We start from the raw sequence: 20,311 nt of genomic DNA, 5'->3' as shown, positions 1-20,311 counted from the left end.
ATTAACTCGTCATTTACATTAGGTGCATCTCCTAATGCTATCCCTCTCCAATCCCCCCATCCCACGACAGGCCCCGGTGTGTGATGTTCCCCATCCTGTGTCCACATGTTCTCATTGTTCAGTTCCCACCTATGAGTGAGAACATGCAGTGTTTGGTTTTCTGTCCTTGTGATAGTTTGCTCAGAATGATGGTTTCCAGCTTCATCCATGTCCCTACAAAGCACATGAACTCATCCTTTTTAATGGCTGCGTAGTATTCCATGGTGTGTATGTGCCACATTTTCTTTTTTTTTTTTGAGATGAAGTTTCACCCTTGTTGCCCAGGCTGGAGTGCAATGGTGGGATCTCGGCTTACCGCAACCTCCGCCTCCTGCATTCAAGTGATTTTCCTGCCTCAGCCTCCTGAGTAGCTGGGATTACAGGCATGAACCACCACCTCAGCTAATTTTGTATTTTTAATAGAGACAGGGTTTCTCCATGTTGGTTAGGCTGGTCTTGAACTCCCGACCTCAGGTGATCCACCTGCCTTGGCCTCCCAAAGTGCTGGGATTACAGGTGAGCCACAGCACCTGGCAGATGCCACATTGTCTTAATCCAGTCTGTTACTGACGGACATTTGGGTTGGTTCCAAGTCTTTGCTATTGTGAATAGTCCTGCAATAAACATACATGTGCATGTGTCTTCATAGCAGCATGATTTATAATCCTTTGGGTATATACCCAGTAATGGGATGGCTGAGTAAAAGGGTATTTCTAGTTCTAGATCCTTGAGGAATCGCCACACTGTATTCCACAATAGTTGAACTAGTTTACAGTCCCACCAACAGTGTAAAAGTGTTCCTCTTTCTCCACATCCTCTCCAGCACCTGTTGTTTCCTGACTTTTTAATGATTGCCATTCTAACTGGTGTCTGTTTTTTGAGATGGAGTTTCACTCTTGTCGCCCAGCCTGGAGTGCAATGGTGCGATCTCGACTTACTGTAACTTCCGCCTCCTGGATTCAAGCAATTCTCCTAACTCAGCCTCCTGAGTAGCTGGGATTACAGGCATGCGCCACCATGGCTGGCTAATTTTGTATTTTTAGAAGAGATGGGGTTTCTCCACGTTGGTGAGGCTGGTCTTGAACTCCTGACCTCAGCCGATCTGCCCACCTCAGCCCCGCAAAGTGCTGGGATTACAGGCGTGAGCCACCGTGCCCAGCTTTTTTATTTTTTATTTTTCAAGAGACAGGGTCGTGCTCTGTCACTCTGGCTGGAGTGCAATGGTGCAACCACAGGTCACTGTAGCCTCAAACTCCTGGGCTCAGTGATCCTTCCACCTCAGTCTCCTAAGTAGGTGGGACTACAGGAATGCGTTGCCATGCCCAGCTCATTTTTGTGTTTTTTTGAGACAGAGTCTTGCTCTGTCACCAGGCTGGAGTGCAGTGGCGCGATCTTGGCCCACTGCAACCTCCACCTCCTGGGTTCAAGTGATTCTCCTGCCTCAGCCTCCCAAGTAGCTGGGATCACAGGTATGTGCCACCACACCCACCTAATGTTTGTGTTTTTAGTAGAGACGGGGTTTCACCATACTGGCCAGGATGCTCTTAATCTCTTGACCTTATGATCCGCCTGCCTCAGCCTCCCAAAGTACTGGGATTACAGGTGTGAGTCACCGTGCCCAGCCTCATTTTAAAAATTTTTTGTAGAGAGGGGCTCTCATCATGTTGCCCAGGCTGGTCTCCAACTCCTGGCCTTAAATGATCCTCCTGTCTCAGCCTCCCAAAGAGATGGGATAACAGGCATGAGCTATGACATCTGAAAGCAATGTTTTTAATGAATCTGAATTCGCTAATGAAGGGGAAAATTTACTTTTTTTTTCCCCCAATGACTCCCAAGTCCTACTCGCAAACAAATAAATCGTAGAAAAAAAAGTTTAATGGCTGGTTCTTGTTTGAATCTTGAAATACAATTCCTCACTGATGACACTGGTATAAAATGGTGGTTATTAATCCATGCTAGCACAACCAAAACTAACGTTAACATTATCGGTAAAAATGAGTCATTTTTGAATCTCGATTAAAATCTGAACACAAAAACAAATCTGTGTTAACACTGGAACTGCCTTCTCACTCTACATAGAATTAAACTTCCAGCTTTAACCATTTCATGTTGAAATCTAAAGCATCCCCATGAGTTAAATGTCCCTGACAAACCATGTAGGTGGACAAACAAGATTGGTGGTCTTTAAATGCCAGTGACAGAAAAGGCTGCAGTTTAGTACTTAAACCTGCAGTTAGTGGTCAACTTTCTATCCAGGCAGAGTAAACTAAGGATAGTTATGAAACATCAAAAGAAAACTAGAGGCCAGGACAAAGAGGCACACCGTGTCAGCCAACCCAATGCAAGCTGGTATGCACCTCTGTATTTTAGACAAGGGCAGGCAATCCAAAATTACAGATTGCTTTTCTTAACTTGACCAAACAGTGTATTTTTCCTCTGAAAATCTTGTCAAAGGTTGCAATTCATTGCACCTAGTAAAATACAAAGTCCACTCTCATAAAAATATTATATTTTTCAGAAGAAATATAATACATTAAAAATCACTGATTGCTTTTTCTTCGTCTTTTTTTCCGTGAATGTGTAGGTGTTTGAGTCTCTTGTATTTCTTCTTTTACACAGGATATGGGCTGTTTGAAAACTATTTCATTATCTTTATCATCATCATTCAGTTCAGCCACTTCAGATTTTCTCCTCTCCAAAAATGTTGGTGTACAAACTGGTGTGGGGCCCTGGATTCAACAAGTAAAGATTGTAATACAGAAATGTAGACCAAGATTATGACTTAACCTAAAAATAACACCTCTTCTCTATTTTTACAAGTTGTGCCCCATTATTTTAGGTCTGTTTCCATCTTTTGGTGATACTATTGCAAAGAATAAAGAACTCAGATGCTTATCAACTTAGTACAGAAATTCACAACAAATATAGCATGTTCCATTACAAGATTTTAGGCAGAAAATTGCTCAATCGACAATAAAGATCTACCAAATGTCACAATATTTAATTTGAAATCTTCAAATGAGAGTAGCAGAAACTACTTTTCCTCCTTCAAATTATTTCTATAGTATCTGGTACCCAGAATATTGGAAGCCATTTTACCTGGCTATCCGCAGTCTTCTCAGGAGTGTCAGGAGTACCTAAAACTTCCTTCTTCTTCTTCCGTAAAACCTTAAAATAAATTTTAAAAGACATCAATGGGAATATTGATCAGCTATGGTAGTCTTGAATGTTTTCCTACTTATCTTTCTCTAATATCTTGCATGTAAAATGAGAAAAAACATTTTACCTGGCCTTTTGTAGACGTCTGACGATTAGTTTTTGAAATACTTTCCGTTTTCTGTAAAATCTTTAATAAAGAAGTTATAAATTGACAATCTCGTATCTTTTCTTTCTAAACTTAGCATTAGATCCTCATATATATTATCAGGAAATCCTCCCTAAATGACAGAGCATTTCAATTTAAAAATCAAAACTCATAAATACAGTGAATTATCTCAAGTAAAGGGCAAAACCAGGAAAAACCCGGTAGAGGAACTGGCAGAGCTGCAGAGGTTGAAGGGAAGGCCAACGCCTGGAGCTCACTGATTCCCAGAATCCTGAATTCGGGAGGGCGGAAGCAAGAAGAACGTGCAAAGCCAGGCCACCCCCATCTCCACTAAGTCACAAACAGGGTACAGGAAAAGCAGTGCTTGCGTGCCTCTTACCAAGTTTCACTGTCTCAGTTCCCAAATGGTTCACAAGAGTACCAGGGCCTAAGGCCGTGGCAAAATGTTCTAATACTATTAAAGACAATATTTGGAATTTGGGCAAAAAGTTAACCACCGAGAATTGAGCCAAAGGAGAATAACACAGTCATCTAGTTTCTGGATAAGGTTAAAAACCTAGTAAATTGGCTGGCCCAGTGGCTCACACCTACAGTCCCAGCATTTTGGGAGGCTGAGGTGGGTGGATCATGAGGTCAGGAGTTCGAGACCAGCTTGGCTAACATGGTGAAACTCCATCTCTACTAAAAAAATACAAAAAATTAGCTGGGTGTGGTGGTGTGCACCTGTAGTCCCAGCTACTCAGGGGGCTGAGGCAGGAGAATCGCTTGAACCCGGGAGGCAGAGGTTGCAGTGAGCCGAGATAGCACCACTGCACTCCAGCCTGGGTAACAGAGGGAGACTCTGTCTCGAAAAAAAAAAAGAAAATAAGACCCTTACCTATACTAGCCATACCATAATGAGCTTCATTCTTGATCTATAGTAAAAGACACAGCTCTCCTTACTGTGACAGATGGAGGAAAGGTTCAGTGTTTTGGTATTTACTTATAGCATACAGTAAACCAAAGACTTAATTCTGGCAATATCACCTCTGAATGACAATCTTTTCTTTTTTTAGAGATACGGTCTTGCTCTATTGCTGAGGCTGGAGTGCAATGGTACAATCACAGCTCACTGCAAACTTTAAATCCTAGGCTCAGGAGACCCTCTTGCCTCAGCCTCCTGAGTAGCAAGGACTACAGGCACACACTACCTCAGTTGGCTAATAAATGGCAATCTAAGAGTATTATAGTTTTCAGTTAAATAGTGGGTTTACTTCAGTAACTTAAAAAACAGATTATGTAAGGCAAACAAATCAGATTATCTCCTTAAAAGAAGTTTCCTCTTCTAGCCAGGCATGGTGGCTCACTCCTATAATCCTAGCACTTGAGGAGGCCAAGGTGGGTGGATCACCCGAGGTCGGGAGTTCGAGACCAGCCTGGCCAACATGGTGAAATCCCGTCTCTACTAAAAATGCAAAAAGTAGCTGGGTGTGGAGGTGGGCGCCTGTAATTCCAGCCACTTGGGAGGCTGAGACAGGCGAATCACTTGAACCTGGGAGGAGTTTGCAGTGAGCCGAGATTGTGCCACTGCACTCCAGCCTGGGCAACAGAGACTCTGTCTCAAACAACAACAACAACAAACAACTTTCCTCTTCTGTATAATGTAAATAACAGAATCTGGTCTCATAATGTTTTAGGAAGAACCTACAATGGAATGTTTCAAAAGTTTAGTCAGATCAGGCATGGTGGCTCACACCTGTAATCCCGGCACTTTTGGAGGCGAGGTGGTAGGATCACCTGAGGTCAAGAGTTCGAGACCTGACTGACCAACATGGTGAAATCCCATTTCTATTAAAAATACAAAAAATTGGCCGGGCGCGGTGGCTCAAGCCTGTAATCCCAGCACTTTGGGAGGCCGAGGCAGGTGGATCACGAGGTCAGGAGATCGAGACCATCCTGGCTAACGTGGTGAAACCCCGTCTCTACTAAAAATACAAAAAACTAGCCGGGCGTGGTGGCAGGCGCCTGTAGTCCCAGCTACTCAGAGGCTGAGGAGGGAGACTGGCGTGAACCCGGGAGGCGGAGCTTGCAGTGAGCCGAGGTCGCGCCACTGCACTCCAGCCTCGGTGACACAGCGAGACTCCATCTCAAAGAAAAACAAAAAACAAACAAACAAACAGAACAAACAAAAAAAACCAAAACAAAAAATTAGCCAGGTGTGGTGGCGCGCACCTGTAATCTCAGCTACTCGTGAGGGTGAGGCAGGAGAATTGACTGAACCTGGGAGGTGGAGGTTGCAGTGAGCTGAGATTGTGCCACTGCACTCCAGCCTGGGCAATAGAGCAAGACTCTGTCTCAAAAAAAAAAAAGAAAAAAAAAGAAAAAAAAAGTTTAGTCGGCTCACGCCTATAATCCCAACCCTTTGGGAGGCTGAGGTGGGTGGATCACCTGAGGTCAGGAGTTCGAGACCAGCCTGGCCAACATGGAGAAACCCTGACTCTACTCAAAATGCAAAAATTAGCCAGGCATGGTGGTGTGCACCTGTAATCCCAGCTACTTGGGAGGCTAGAGGCAGGAGAATCGCTTGAACCCAGGATGTGGAGGTTGCAGTGAGCCAAGATTGTGATAAGCACTAGGCTAGGTCCTTTACAAGGTACAAAGTCTCCCCCTCCCCTCCCCTCCCCACAACAAACCACAAAAAAGATTTCATGAATATTTACCAAGGAAGGAAAATCATAATCAATTCCTTTTTTAGCTAATTTTTTCCTGAGTAATCTTTCTTTCTTTTTAAATCGCTCCTCCATCCGTAGCTTTTGTGTTAGTGTCCGATTCCGATTATACCGTTTCACTGATGGATGTGATGGCTGCTTAAATGGAATATTCCAGTCTTTAAAGAGTTCTTTATGTACTTTTTCAGGTGGCATAAAATGACCTATTTTTAAAAAGAAAAAACATAAAAAGTTTCAACCAAATGGTAGGAAAGAGATTTTAATGCTAACTTTAGAATCTCCCCAGTGCCATTCCTCACATAACAAAATGATGTGGTTGGGTACAGTGGCTGACATCTGTAATCCCAGGTTCTCTCACAGCAATGGGAAGTGAATAGAGAGACACTACCTGGTCAGCCTCATCAGCTGTCTTGGGTACCTAAGACGGTCACATGCCACCATGGGCACAGGGAGGCCAGAAACTTCGCTTTGGCTCCCAAGGGCAGCAGGATCTAGACAGGGATGCTCTCTGTACCCTATGGACTGCAGGGTAGGGGCTGCGCTGGCTCCCTTCTGCAGGGTAGGGACTGCGCTAGCTCCTTTCTGTAGGACGAACCTGCACTGGCTGCTTTCTGCAAGACGAACTACTCATCTGGTGCTATCGCTCCTCCGCTCCCTCTGGCTTCTCTAGTGTGCAAGAGCTGCAGCCACTGCCATTTAGACAGATTTTGCAATGCGATTCCTGACCTTTGATGCTATCCCCACTGCCCTCATGATAAATTCTGAACTGGCTGACTTAGAAGGCCCTCGGTAACTTGACCTGAAGCTTCTTCCTGCTCCCTCATCTCTTGCTACTTTTCCTTCCATTCTCTCACAGCTGAATGGTTAGGCACCTTTGGTTTGGCATTCACTGTTCCTCAGCCAGGAATAGTCTGTCTTCACTCCTGTCCCCTTCACCTGGCTCGCTCCTGTTTAGTCTCCAGGTTTCAATGTCAATGCTACTTCCTCAGAGAAGCCTTTCACAGGCCATAAGGATGGGTTAGCTGCTCCTCCCGTGTGTCCCCAAGGTAACTTGTTCGGTTCCATTTAGGGTAAAAACAGCTCTCAGGCTGGGAGATTTTAAAATTCCAATTAGAATCTGCCTGCAACATACACTGAAGTCCTCGCACCATTCTGTAAGAGTCATCCCAGAGATGAAGTGGCATGTCCAAGCAGCTGGGCAAGCCGCCCTTCCCACCACAGTCACCCCCCAGCAGCAGGCACCAGGCAACCCTGCAGTAAGACAGGGGCACTTACACTCCAGCAGTCTTTCACCAAACAGGTAGTTGTTCATTGTTTCAGCAACTATCTTGGCAACATCCTCAGACTCAAACTCCACAAATGCATAGCCTTTGCTATTTCCAGTCTGCAACAGAGAAGTCGCCACAAAAAGTAGAACAATCAAATTCGAATGCATCATCAAATTTCTAAAATGCCATTATTTTAAATAATGTATATTAGCCCCTTATCAAATATTACCACACGCTTAATTCTAACTTCAATTCACATATTCTGGGGACTGTTATGGGAAAAAGAAAAGATGCAAGAATCTGGACGCACAGCTGATTTTCTGGTATTCTTGGGATTTTGGTTACATGTGATAATACACAGTTCCTATGGCTGGAATTTATTCAGTAACAACACCCCATGGTATAAAAAAAGTCTTCAACTTAAAAGCCACATGGCTTAACCGTGGGAATCAGGAGGCTCATTTCTAGCACCAGTTGTGTCAGTAACGAGCAACTTGGACACTTCCACAACTGAGTCTCAGCTTAATTATCTTCAACAGGGGGATTCTTGGAAAAATTTAAATTTCTCAAAATCCATTTATAATCTCAACACTCAAAAGGGAGGGGAAGGCCAGGCGTGGTGACTCACGCCTGTAATTCTAGCACTTTGGGAGGTTGAGGAGGGTGGATCACCTGAGGTCACAAGTTCAAGACCAGCCTGGTCAACATGGTGAAACCCCATCTCTCCTAAAAATACAAAAAATTCACTTTGGGAGGCCGAGGCGGGTGGATCTCAAGGTCCGGGGTTCGAGACCAGCCTGGCCAACATGGTGAAACACGATCTCTACTAAAGATACAAACAATTAGCTGGGCATGGTGACACGCACCTGTAATCCCAGCTACTCGGGAGGCTGAGCCGGGAGAATCGCTTGAACCCGAGGTGGAAGTTGTAGTGAGCTGAGATCGTGCTACTGCACTCCAGCCTGGGCGACAGAGCAAGATTCCATCTCAAAAAAGAAAAACTAGGCCAAGCGAGGTGGCTCATGCCTATAATCCCAGCACTTTGTGAGGCCGAGGTGGGTGGATCATCTGAGGTCAGGAGTTAGAGACCAGCCTGGCCAAAATGGTGAAATCCTGTCTCTACTAAAATACAAAAATTAGACCGGGCACAGTGGCTAACATCTGAAATCCCCGCACTTTGGGAGGCTGAGGCAGGAGGATCACCTGAGGTCGGGAGTTAGAAACCATCCTGACCAATATGGTGAAACCCCATCCCTACTAAATATACAAAAATTAGCCAGGGGTGGTGGCGTGCGCCTATAATCCCAGCTATTCAGGAGACTGAGGCAGGAGATTTGCTAGAACCCGAGAGGCTGAGGGCACAGTGAGCCAAGATCATGCCACTGCACTCCAGCCTGGGCAACGAGACTCCGTTACGCGGCGGGGGGGAAGGCCAGCATGGTGGCTCACGCTTATAACCCCAGCACTTTGGGAGGCCAAGGCAGGAGGATCATGAGGTCAGGAGATCGAGACCATCCTGGCTAACACAGTGAAACCCCCTCTCTACTAAAAAAATACAAAAAAAGAAAAAGAAAAAAAAAATTAGCCAGGTGTGGTGGTGGGTGCCTGTGGTCCCAACTACTCGGGAGGCTGAGGCAGGAGAATGGCGTGAACCCGGGAGGCAGAGCTTGCAGTGAGCCGAGATGACGCCACTCCACTCCAGCCTGGGTGACAGAGCGAGACTCTGTCTCAAAAAAAAAAAAAAAAACAACTTAGCCAGGCATGGTGCCGGGCACCTATAATCCCAGCTAGTCTGGAGGAGGGCAGGAGAATCGCTTGAACCTGGGAGGCAGAGGTCACAGTCAGCTGAGGAACTGTGCCACTGCACTCCAGCCCAGGCGACAGAGCGAGACTCCGTCTCAAACAAGACAAAACAACCACCAAAAAAACCCTGAATAGAATGAAATAGAAAATCAGTGAATCACACAAAACAAGTTTAAATATTGTCTCATTTGGCTTTTATTTCAGTTATGCTTACATGCATGTGTATGTGTGCTGGTTTGTGCTATAAAACTTTTTTTGAAAACCCTCATCTTCTCTGTGATGGTAAAAACTCACTTCTTACTGTGAGCCAGTCTGCAAAATGCTCTTCTAGAAAAATCTGCTTACACCTGCACAAAGATTGCTCCTAGCAGCTTCATGTGAAGAGTTAAAAATAGTAAAAAACCTAATGTTCAGGCTAGGCACAGTGGCTCGCTCACACTTGTAATTCCAGTACCTTGGGAGGCCGAGGTGGGTGGATCACCTGAGGTCAGGAGTTTGAGACCAGCCTGGCCAAAACATGGTGAAACACTGTTTCTACTGAAAATATAAAAATTAGCCAGGTGCAGTGGCCAGTACCTGTAATCTCAGCCACTTAGGAGGATGAGGCAGGAGAATCACTTGAATCTGGGAGGCGGAGGTTGCAGTGAGCTGAGATCGTCCCACTGCACTACAGCTGCCTGGTGACAAGAGTGAGATTGTCTCAAGAAAAAAAAAACAAACCCAAAACAAAACCTAATGTTCAATAGGAGCATGGATAAACTTTAGTTACCTAAGTAACAAGCAATGATGATAACAAAGGCCCTAGAGTTAAAGCTCAGATTATTGAGTAAAAAAATTCAGCTGAAGAATGATAGAAATAGGCCGGGCGCGGTGGCTCAAGCCTGTAATCCCAGCACTTTGGGAGGCCGAGATGGGCGGATCATGAGGTCAGGAGATCGAGACCATCCTGGCTAATACGGTGAAACCCCGTCTCTACTAAAAAATACAAAAAACTAGCCGGGCGAAGTGGCGGGTGCCTGTAGTCCCAGCTACTCGGGAGGCTGAGGCAGGAGAATGGCGTGAACCCGAGAGGAGGAGCTTGCAGTGAGCTGAGATCCGGCCACTGCACTCCAGCCTGGGTGACAGAGCAAGACTCCGTCTCAAAAAAAAAAAAAAAAAAAAAAAGAATGATAGAAATAATTTTAAAATAATACTATATGTACATTTATATATGTACACATTTGTATTGTAGCACATACATATATAGATATAGTAAAAACTTATAAACATATATAGCAATGAAAACTGAATTTGTGGCCAGGAGCGATGGCTCACGCCTGTAATCCCAGCACTTTGGGTGGCTGAGGTGGGAGGATCACAAGGTCAGGAGTTCGAGAACAGCCTGGCCAACTAATGAAACCCCGTCTCTACTAAAAACACACAAAAAATGTAGCCAGGTGTGGTAGCAGGTGCCTGTAATCCCAGCTACTTGGGAGGGTGAGGCAAGGAGAATCGCTTGAACCTGAGAGGCGGAGGTTGCAGTGAGCTGAGATCGCACCACTGCACTCCAGCCCGGGTGACAGTGCAAGCCTCTGTCTCTCAAAAAAAAAAAAAAAAAAAAGAAAACGGAATTTGTGAATTTAATTCCCTAATTAAAGGAGAAGGTGAAGAGCACTGGGAAGGGTACAAAAGGGACCTCAATTCTACCTATAATCTGTATCTTTAGGACAACTAACAGATGATGGATGCACACCCTATCCCCTAGATGCTAAATCAAATAGGTGCCTATGGCTACAACCAAAGTTTATGTGTGGGGAAAGAAAATAAAGCGGGTCACTCTTCTACTGAAACAAGCTACGTACAGCTTTTTCTCATTAGAAGGCATGACACAACAGTAATTATACTTAGTGTTTATTGTGTGCCAAGGACTTTATATTCAATATTTCATTTAACCTTTGACTAAATACTCCCAGGAAGTTTTACTCATATTTAACATATCACAACACTGAAGCATGGTAAGGTCATATCACTCTAGTAAAGTGTAGAGCCTGGCCCTAAACCTCGGCAGTCCAACTCCAGAGTCCTCATCTCTAACTATTCACTATATAAACCTTTGCTATTATAAGGATGCTTGTACCAGAGGCTAATACGAAAAGATGTATAAACCTGGGCCTCATACTGAAGTTCATTTACCAGGACTCTTAATTTAATGTAAGGATTTGGAGAAATGTAAAAAAACAAACTTTTACAATAATACTGATTTTGCTCCTGTGGCTGTTTCAGATTCTAAACCTCCACTCTCCTTTTTAGAATGAAATCTGATAAGCAATAATGTGTATGTGAACGTGCTCTTTAATGTCAAGAATCACACACATTTGAAAAACAAAATATCAAATCCAACTTTAAAAATCTTACCCTTTTACTTCTGGACAGTCTGAACCGTGTCACAGTGCCAAACTGGGAGAAATACGAAAAGATCTGGGTTTCGTTAAGTACGTTAGGTAGGTGGCCCACATAGACTACTCCAGAAGTAAGTCGTTCTTGTTTTTTTCGCTGAAGACATAAAGACCAGGTAAATTAAATATTTTTTAAAATAAGAAAATCACATTGTAACAAAACTTACAAAACCCCTAGCCCTAGGCCCAAGAACCTACTCTGCATTTCCACTTACCACTGTAGTAATTCAAGAAGTGGCTGTTGAGTGTCTCTCCCCACAAAGGCCATGGTCAAGCAGTAATCAACTATCTTTCCAGCCTGGCATCCCAGCACCCAGTATAATATTAGTGCTCAATGACTATGTCAATCAACGGATAAGCAAGGACATCTCTGAACAAGCCATTTTAGATCTTCTGCCCAGAGAACTCTACATAAATACAGCCTTCAATTTTGTATGCATATTACTGTTTACTCGCACTTCATCGAAAAATTTTCGAGACGCTTGTTAACTCTCACAATACAGATTAGCCTTTCAGCGTCTCAACCATCATACCCTTACCTCTGTAACAAGAACTTCTAAGTTTTCCTGTGTATTTTACGCTAACAACTACAGAAAGTATAAGCGATGTCAGGGGCCCTAGTCAGCAAGCGGAACCTGGCAACTTCTCTATTTTAATAACTCCCAGATCACCAACCCGGCATACAAACCTCCCAAATGTGTTAAGTCTGGGGCCCCCGTTTTCGGGGGGAACGCGGAAGCGTGACAGGTCTAACCCGGAGATAACCTGTGGTATGGGAACCTATTCCCTCCAGCTGGTTCCCTCCACGGCTTCCGTCACCCCAATACTTCCCCCTTACCCTCCACATGAAGGCTCCAAGGCCTCAGCGGCCAAACCTCTCCATCATTTACCGACTAGCGTAAACCCTTTAGTCTCAGAAACCGTGGCCTGCATGCTTAAGAGGTGAGTCCCTGATTCGGTCAAATCCGCTAGGGATACTCTGGAAGTAATGAAGGCGTGCGCGAAGGCAAGGGGAGTCCGGGCGGGGAACCGCGCAACCCCAGATACCCCCTCGACCCTGTCCGTCGCCCCCGCTGGCAGCCTGGACCAGGGTGCCTGCTCACCTGGGTTATGCGCTTGCGAACTTGGGCCACCTCCTTTTGAAACTCGGCATCTTCCTGCGGGTTAAGCGACAGGATCGGCCCAGCTGGGCCAGAAAAAGCCGCCATGCCAAAAGCGGCCAACACTAACTCCACGCGGCGCTCCCGGAAACGACGGGCTCCCAGCTCCCCTGAGGCGGAAGTAGAGGCAGGACAGGGGCGTGGCGGGGCGTGGCGAAGCGCGGAGGCGAGGCGTGGCGAAGGGTGGGGAGGGCCATGAGTCGCGCGCCGGGTTGGAGCAGGAGTTGCACGGAGAAGCGGGGTTGGGGCGCGAGGCGCGGGGCGCGGGACGCGGGACGGGGCATAAATTGTGCCGCGGTGTGAGGGCGGGGCAGGAGGCCTGGCGAGGGGCGGGGAGAGGCTTGAGTCGCGCGGAGGCGCGGCACCGGGCGTGAGTTGCGCCGAGGTGGGGGTGGGGAACGGGGCGGGACGGGACGGGGAGGGGGGTGGACAGAGCGGGGGGAGCGGGGTGCCGGCAGGGGGGTCTGGGTTTGGGCTGGGAGGAGCTTCCGCGCCCTCCGCTGTAGGGGCGCCGATTGGCTTGACTTAAGAGTGCCTGAAACAATTACCTTCACGCCTACTTTGAAAAGCAGTCTAAAATTACAAAACAGTACCTGTGCCCGAGATGCTGCTCACATTCTTCAATTTGCTTATTATTATTTTCGAGACAGAGTTTCGCTCTGGTTGCCCCAGCTGCAGTGAAATGGCTCAATCTGAGCTCACTGCAACTTATGCCTTCAGAGTTCAAGTGATTCTCCTGCCTCAGTCTCCCGAGTAGCTGGGATTACTGGCGCCCGCACCACGCCTGACTGGCTTATTTTTAGTAGAAATGGGGTTTCACCATGTTGGTCAGGCTGGTCTCGAAGTCCTGACCTCAGGTGATCTACCTGCCTCAACCTCCCAAAGTGCTGGGATAACAGGCGTGAGCCTCCGTGCTCAGCCCTAATTTGGTTATTCTTTCACTCACTAGTGTGTGAGCCCCTCCTGTGTGGCGACCCTTAGAGAACTTACAGCCTGGGGCAGCATGGCTGCTTTGAGAGATGGAAGAGCCTGGTGGGGGAGAGGCACACTGGGTGACACAGTAGACTCCCCCTTAGGAGGTGGCGTTGGCAGCGAAGCCTGAAGGCTAAGGAGCAGGGTCTGGAGAACTGAGGCCCTGCCATCTACTGGATCAGACAGGCCTACACATGTGTTCGTAGGTATAGAAAGAAGGACCCGGCAGTGGGATTGGAGCCCAACTAGGAGGGAAGAGCTGCGAGGGGGCAGGCTGGAGTCCCATGGCTCTGTGTGGTGTCAAAGCATGAAACTGGGGTTTTGTTGTAAATGCGAGGGGGTGGTTGGGTTTTAAGCGAGGCTGGGGCTGTTTACACCTTTTGTGTCCAGAACTGGTGGATTCTTGGTCTCCCTGACTTCAAGAATGAAGCCACAGACCCTCGTGGTGAGTGTTACAGTTGTTAAAGATGGTGTGTCCAGAGTTTGTTCTTTCTGATGTTCGGACATGTTCAGAGTTTCTCCCTTCTGGTGGGTTTGTGTTCTCGCTGGCTTTAGGAGTGAAGCTGCAGACCTTTGCGGTGTTACATCTCTTAAAGGCGGCGCTTCTGGAGTTGTTCATCCCTCCTGGTGAATTCGTGGTCTTGTTAGCTTCAGGAGTGAAGCTTTAAACCTTTGTGGTGGTACAGCTCATAAAGGCGGTGCACACCCAAAGAGTGAGCAGCAGCAAGATTTATTGCAACAGCAAAAGAACAAAGCTTCCACACCATAGAAGGGGACCTGAGCAAGTTGCCGCTGCTGGCTGGGGCAGCCTTCTTTTATTCACTTCTCTGACCCCACCCACATCCTGCCGATTGGTCCATTTTACAGAGAGCTAATTGGTCCATTTTAACAGAGTGCTGATTGGTGTGTTTACAAACCTTGAGCTAGACACAGAGTGCTGATTGGTGTATTTACAATCTTTAGTTAGACATAAAAGTTCTCCAAGTCCCCACCAGAATCAGGAGCCCAGCTGGCTTCCTCTAGTGGATCCAGCACAGGGGGCACAGGCAGAGCTGCCTGTCAGTCCCGCCCTGCGTGCCTGCACTCCTCAGCCCTTGGGTGGTGGATGGGAACGGGTGCTACCCAGCAGGGGGCTGCACCCGTTGAGGAGGCTTGGGCTGCCTGGGAGCCCACTGCGGGGCATGGCAGGCTGCAGGTCCCTGGCCCTGCCCCGGGGGAGGCAGCTGAGGCCTGGCGAGAATTCGAGCACAGCATGGGTGGGCTGGCACTGATGGGGAACCTGGCATACCCTCTGCAGCTGCTAGCCCTAGTGCTAAGCCCCTCACTGCTGCTCCAGTGAAGGGCTGGCCGAGCCTGCACCCACCCAGAACTTGCGCTGGCCCGCCAGCACTGCAGGCAGCCCTGGTTCCTGCCTGCGCCTCTCTCTCTACACCTCCCCTCAAGCAGAGGGAGCCTGCTGGGACAGCACAGAGAGGGGCTCCCACAGTGCAGCCGCAGGCTGAAGGGCTCCTCCAGTGCCACCAGAGCGGACGCCGAGGCCGAGGAGGCGCCGAGATTGAGCAAGGGCTGCTAGCACGCTGTCACCTCTCACTGTCTTGTCTTGTCTTTTTTTTTTTTTTTTTTGAGACGGAGTCTTATGTCTCCCAGGCTGGAGTGTAATGGCACGATGTCGGCTCACTCACTGCAACCTCTGACTCCTGGGTTCAAGCGATTCTCCTACCTCAGCCTCCCAACTAGCTAGGGCTACAGGTGCGCACCACTACTCTTGGCTAATTTTTGTATTTTTAGTAGAAACGAGGTTTCGCCATTTTGGCCAGGCTGGTCGCGAACCCCAGACCTTAAGTGATCTACCTGCCTCGGTCTCCGAAAGTGCTGGGATTACAGGTGTGAGCCACTGCACCCGACCTGTTTGTACCTTTCAAATACTATTACACTAGTGAGTAACTGAGTGGAGAGGAAGAGTGGGGAGTGGATTGCCAAGGAAGCAGGGAGGTGAGGCCAGAGTGACAGATTAAGCACAGCTGGTGTCAGGGGATAGCACCCCCCTCTGGAAGCCCTGAGGGCAGCCCAGGGTGTGTGTGCCCGAAAAGTGGCCTGTGGGCCTGAGGTGGAGGCCCTGGGAGTGAGTGCCAAGGGAGGCCAGCCCACTTCCTCTGACAGACACTTGCCTCCCTCACTCACAGCCTTGGCCTCCTTCACCCCGGCACCCTCCAGTTCAGCTTCACTGTCACTCCCAAGGGGGCATCCCTGAGGCTCTTCCAGTTAAGCACCCTCTTCCCATTGTGTTTTCTTTTTTTTTTTTTTTGAGACGGAGTCTTGCTCTGTCCCCCAGGCTGGAGTGCAGTGGCGCGATCTCAGCTCACTACAAGCTCCGCCTCCCGGGTTCACGCCGTTCTCCTGCCTCAGCCTCCCGAGTAGCTGGGACTACAGGCGCCTGCCACCTCGCCCGGCTAGTTTTTTGTATTTTTTAGTAGAGACGCGGTTTCACCATGTTAGCCAGGATGGTCTTGATCTCCTGACCTCGTGATCCGCCCGTCTCGGCCTCCCAAAGTGCTGGGATTACAGGCTTGAGCCACCACACCTGGCCTACCCCATTGTGTTTTCATGGCTAGGCTGGATTTTCGGGAGTGAGCGAGCAAGAGCAATTTGATTCTTTTTCAGGGGTGCCCCTTTCCATGGGCTTGTTCTTGCTCCCCCCAGGATGAAATCTTGGGGAGAGCTCCGCACTTGTGATGGCTCCTCAGATGTCGATTAACAGAAGCATGTTCCACGTGTTCAAAATCTAATATCAAATGTCTCCTCTCCCTGGCTCAGTGTCTCAGGCAGAGAAATCCGCAAAGGGGAGCACAGTCCACATCATCTTTGTTCTTTGCTCCACCTTCTCTCTACACCCCAGTTTCTTTTTTTTGGCCTTTTCTAATCCCGGAAAGGCCAGAAAAAAAAAAAAAAAGGAGAAAGCAGAAAGGGGCTCCTTGCTGGCGGGTGCCACGTGGCCAGGGAGCTTCAGAGGTGGCAAATGCCAGGGTGCTGGCACCTTCTCTCCAAGCACACATTTGAGGTGTCCCTTACCCGGCCGCTCATGACTCTGCCTGCCTGCCAGAGCTTCTGCTTGCCGGCCAAGGCCAGCTCTGCGTCCAGAGGCTCCTCCTGGAGGGGCCTTTCCGACTGGACTTTATCATCCTGATCCTTTAAGAAGGGCCACGTCTTTTGTCTGTCACTGCCATGGGATTGCACTCTGCGTTGCTGCCAGGCAGACCACCTGGCTGGCCTCATAGATGTCGGTGTATAAACCAGGTACAAGTCCCTGTATCCCCCAAATTCCAGAGGACGTAGACCAAATTCACTGGTTCCCTGAAGGTGCCATCTGTGTCCTCGTGTGTGTGTGTCTGTGTTTGTGTGAACACTGTCCTCCTTCCTGAAGGTGACATCTTGACATGTCTCATAGCTACTAAGGGGAGAGGAGGATACGGGAATGAATGACAGCAAACACATCTCTAGAGAAATCCTTTCTCAAATTTTCCCAACCAACTCCACCTCCATGAGTTCCTGGCCTTGCCTTACATCCCCCCAGGTGGGTAGTGACCCAAGGCTTCTCAAACCTGAATAAGCATGTGGATTACCTGGGGCCCCTGGGACCAGGCAGGTGCTGATTCAGTAGGTCTGAGGTGGCCCAGGTTCTGTGTTCGTATCAAGCTTCCAGAAGAGGCCAATACTCTATAGACCACACTTAGAAGCAGGCATAGAGATTTGTGGCATTGATTACTGAGTCAGAATTCTGGGACAGAATGTATTCTGTCACCCTCCAAAAGATTTGTTCAAGTCCTAATCGCTGGTACATGGGTACGTGTGAATGAGACTGTACTTGGAGAGTCTTTGAGGATGGAATCACATTAAGATGAGGTCATGGCTGGGCACGGTGGCTCACGCCTGTAATCCCAGCACTTCAGGAGGCTGAGGCAGGCAGATCACTCGAGGTCAGAAGTTCGAGACCAGCCTGGCCAACATGGTGAAACCCTGTCTCTACTAAAAATACAAAAATAAGGCCGGCCACAGTGGTGAGCACCTGTAATCTCAGCACTTTGGTAGGCCGAAGCGGGCGGATCACTTGAGGTCAGGAGTTCAAGACCAGCCTGGCCAATAGGGTGAAACTCCATATCTACTAAAAATACAGAAATTAGCCAGGTGTGGTAGCAGGCACCTGTAATCCCAGATACTTGGGAGGCTGAGGCAGGAGAATTGCTTGAATCTGGGAGGCTGAGGTTGCAGTGAGCTGAGATTGTGCCGTTGCACTCTAGCCTGGGTGACAAGAGGAAAACTCCATCTCAAAAAAAAAAAAAAAAAAAAGGTTATCAGGACATGGTGGTGCATGCTGGTAGTCCCAGCTACTTGGGAGGCTGAGGTGACAGGATCACTTGAACCTAGGAGGTTGAGGCTGCAGTGAGTGGTGATCACACTACTGCACTCCAGGAGTGATTGAGTGAGACCCTGTCTCTAAAAAAAAAGGTCCCAACAAAAGCCTGTTCTCCTTAGCCAAAAGACCAAGAAAGGAGCAGGTTAGCAAGACAGAAAACTGTTCATTTTTTTTTCATCTTTTGTCACCTCTGGCCAAACAGAAAACTTTTAGACAATAATGGCTCTACTCCAGCCAAACACACAAAAAAAACCAGTGCTGCCCCCTACCTCACATATGCCATCAAAGTCCCAGTGGGGTGCCTAGACTTCCACCCTCATGAGGCTTGCTGATGCACCCAAACACTCCTCCCATGATGCTGTCGGGAAAGCCAGGAGAGAAGCTGGGGCTTTCAATCTGCCAACTGATAACGTCAGCAGTAATGACGGTGTTGGTGGAGACCATGTGTGGAGCCTGGATTTCCAACCCCATTCAGCAGTAAAGAGAAGCCCCTACGCTTGGGTGTCAAGAGGCCAAATGGGAAACCTGGCCGTATATTTCCACCAGAAAGTCACAAGGCAGTGTCCTCCTCCTCTTGCTGGAGAAGTATCAGAAGAAGCCAATTAAAACAAAAGGTTTAAATAAGATCCAGAGTTTCATAGCATAATACAGAAATGTTCAGGTTTTGATAGAAAATCACTTGTCATACCAAGAACCAGGAAGATCTCAAACTGAATGAAATAAGATAATCAATAGATGCTGGTATAGTCTGAATGTTTATACCCCCTTTCCCCCACCAAATCCCTATATTGAAATCCTAACCTCCCCAGAGTGATGGTATTAGGAGGTAGGGCCTTTGGAAGGTGATTTGGTCATGAGGGGATAGCGCTCATGAATGGGATTAGTGACCTTATAAAAGAGGCCCTGCAGAGCCCCCTAGCCCCTTCTGCCACACAATGAAGAGACGGTCATTTATGAACCAGAAAATGTGTCCTTAGCAGACATTGAATTTGCTAGCCCCCGGATCTTGGACTTCCCAGCCTCCAGAACTGTGAGAAATAAATTTCCATTATTATAAGCCACCCAGTTTTTGGTATTCTGTTATAGCAGTCTGAATGGGCCAAGACAGATGCCAATACCAAGATGACAGAGATGTTAGAATTATCTTACAAAGATTTTAAAGCAATCATGATAAGAATTCCTCCACGAGCAATTTTGAACACATTTGAGATGAATGAAAGAAATAGTAAGTCTCAACAAAGAAACAGAAAGTCTTGGCAATAAAATAGAAACTATGAAAAACCAAATGGAAATTTTGGAATTGAAAAATGTAGTGAACAAAATAAAAACTCAGTATTTGGGCAGAATGTAGAATACAGAAGAAAGAATCAACAAACTGGAAGACAGAAAAATAAAAATGATAAATCTGAACAACGGAGAGAAAATAGGGTAAAAACCAAACACAGCCCCAAGGACCTCTGAGATGATAACAAAAGATGTAATATGATTGTCATCAGAGTTTCTGAAGGAGAAGAGAGAGAAGGAAAGGTTGAAAACGCACTCAAAGAAAAAATGTTTAGGCTGGGCACCTTGGCTCATGCCTATAGTCCAAGCACTTTGGGAGGCCGAGGCAGGTGGATCACTTGAGCCCAGGGGTTCAAGACCAGCCTGAGCAACATGTAAAACCCCGCCTCTACAAGAAATACAAAAATTAGCCAAGCATGGTGATGTATGCCTGTGGTCTCAGCTACTTCGGAGGCTGAGGTAGGAGGATCACTTGAGCCTGTGAGGCCGAGGTTGAAGTGAGCTGTGATTGTGCCACTACATTTAGCCTGGGCAATAGAGTGAGATTCCATCCCCCCCACCCCAAGAGAATAATAAAATAAAAAAGAAAAAATGTTCAAAGACTCCCAAAATTTAGCAAGACACATAAACCTACAGATTTAAGAAGGTGAGCAAGCAAACCCCAAAAGTTTATTCTTTGAGAATAAATTCAAAGAAGTCCATGTGAAGACACAATATAATTAAATTTCTGAAAACTGAAGAAAAAAAAAATCTCAAAAGCAGCCAGAGGAAAAAAAAGACTTTACCCGTAAGGGAAAAATAACTGACAGAAGATTTCTCATTAAAAACCCTGAAGTTTAGAGAAAAGTGACAAATTTTTCAAAGGATGAATGTGAAGAACTGTCAGCCCAGAATCCTATACACAGG

The 20,311-nt window shown here is 47.2% G+C and overlaps 1 protein-coding gene across 2 annotated transcripts; it reads right to left on the bottom strand.

Annotated features, from left to right (window-relative positions):
- Positions 1 to 1,892: 1,892 nt before the first annotated feature.
- On the bottom strand, positions 1,893 to 12,960 carry NIFK (nucleolar protein interacting with the FHA domain of MKI67). Of its 2 annotated transcripts, XM_003909235.3 has the most exons (7): positions 12,682 to 12,960; positions 11,538 to 11,675; positions 7,348 to 7,456; positions 6,064 to 6,275; positions 3,326 to 3,385; positions 3,139 to 3,207; positions 1,893 to 2,768 (listed from the first exon to the last, which is right to left on the bottom strand). In XM_003909235.3, the coding sequence occupies exons 1-7, from the start codon at positions 12,784 to 12,786 to the stop codon at positions 2,580 to 2,582; spliced, it is 882 nt and encodes a 293-aa protein (XP_003909284.3). In that variant the 5' UTR covers positions 12,787 to 12,960; the 3' UTR covers positions 1,893 to 2,579. The 2 variants fall into 2 exon arrangements, with proteins under 2 accessions (XP_003909284.3, XP_009183349.2); XM_009185085.2 differs by lacking the exon at positions 3,326 to 3,385.
- Between the last annotated feature and the right edge of the window lie 7,351 nt (positions 12,961 to 20,311).

The sequence above is a fragment of the Papio anubis genome, chromosome 10 (assembly GCF_008728515.1).
Source record: "Papio anubis isolate 15944 chromosome 10, Panubis1.0, whole genome shotgun sequence".
NCBI lineage: Eukaryota > Metazoa > Chordata > Mammalia > Primates > Cercopithecidae > Papio > Papio anubis.
The sequence above is the reverse complement of the archived record's forward strand: the minus strand, read 5'-3'. Positions and strand labels throughout refer to the sequence as shown.

Bases quoted from the DNA above. Each gene is read 5' to 3' on its own strand.
- NIFK (XM_003909235.3), bottom strand. From the start codon at position 12,786: ATGGCGGCTTTTTCTGGCCCAGCTGGGCCGATCCTGTCGCTTAACCCG. The intron at 3,386-6,063 runs GTAAATATTCAT...TCTTTATTAAAG, and splicing joins ATTATGATTTTCCTTCCTTG to ATTTTACAGAAAACGGAAAG. The intron at 2,769-3,138 runs GTAAAATGGCTT...TGTTGAATCCAG, and splicing joins AGAAGACTGCGGATAGCCAG to GGCCCCACACCAGTTTGTAC.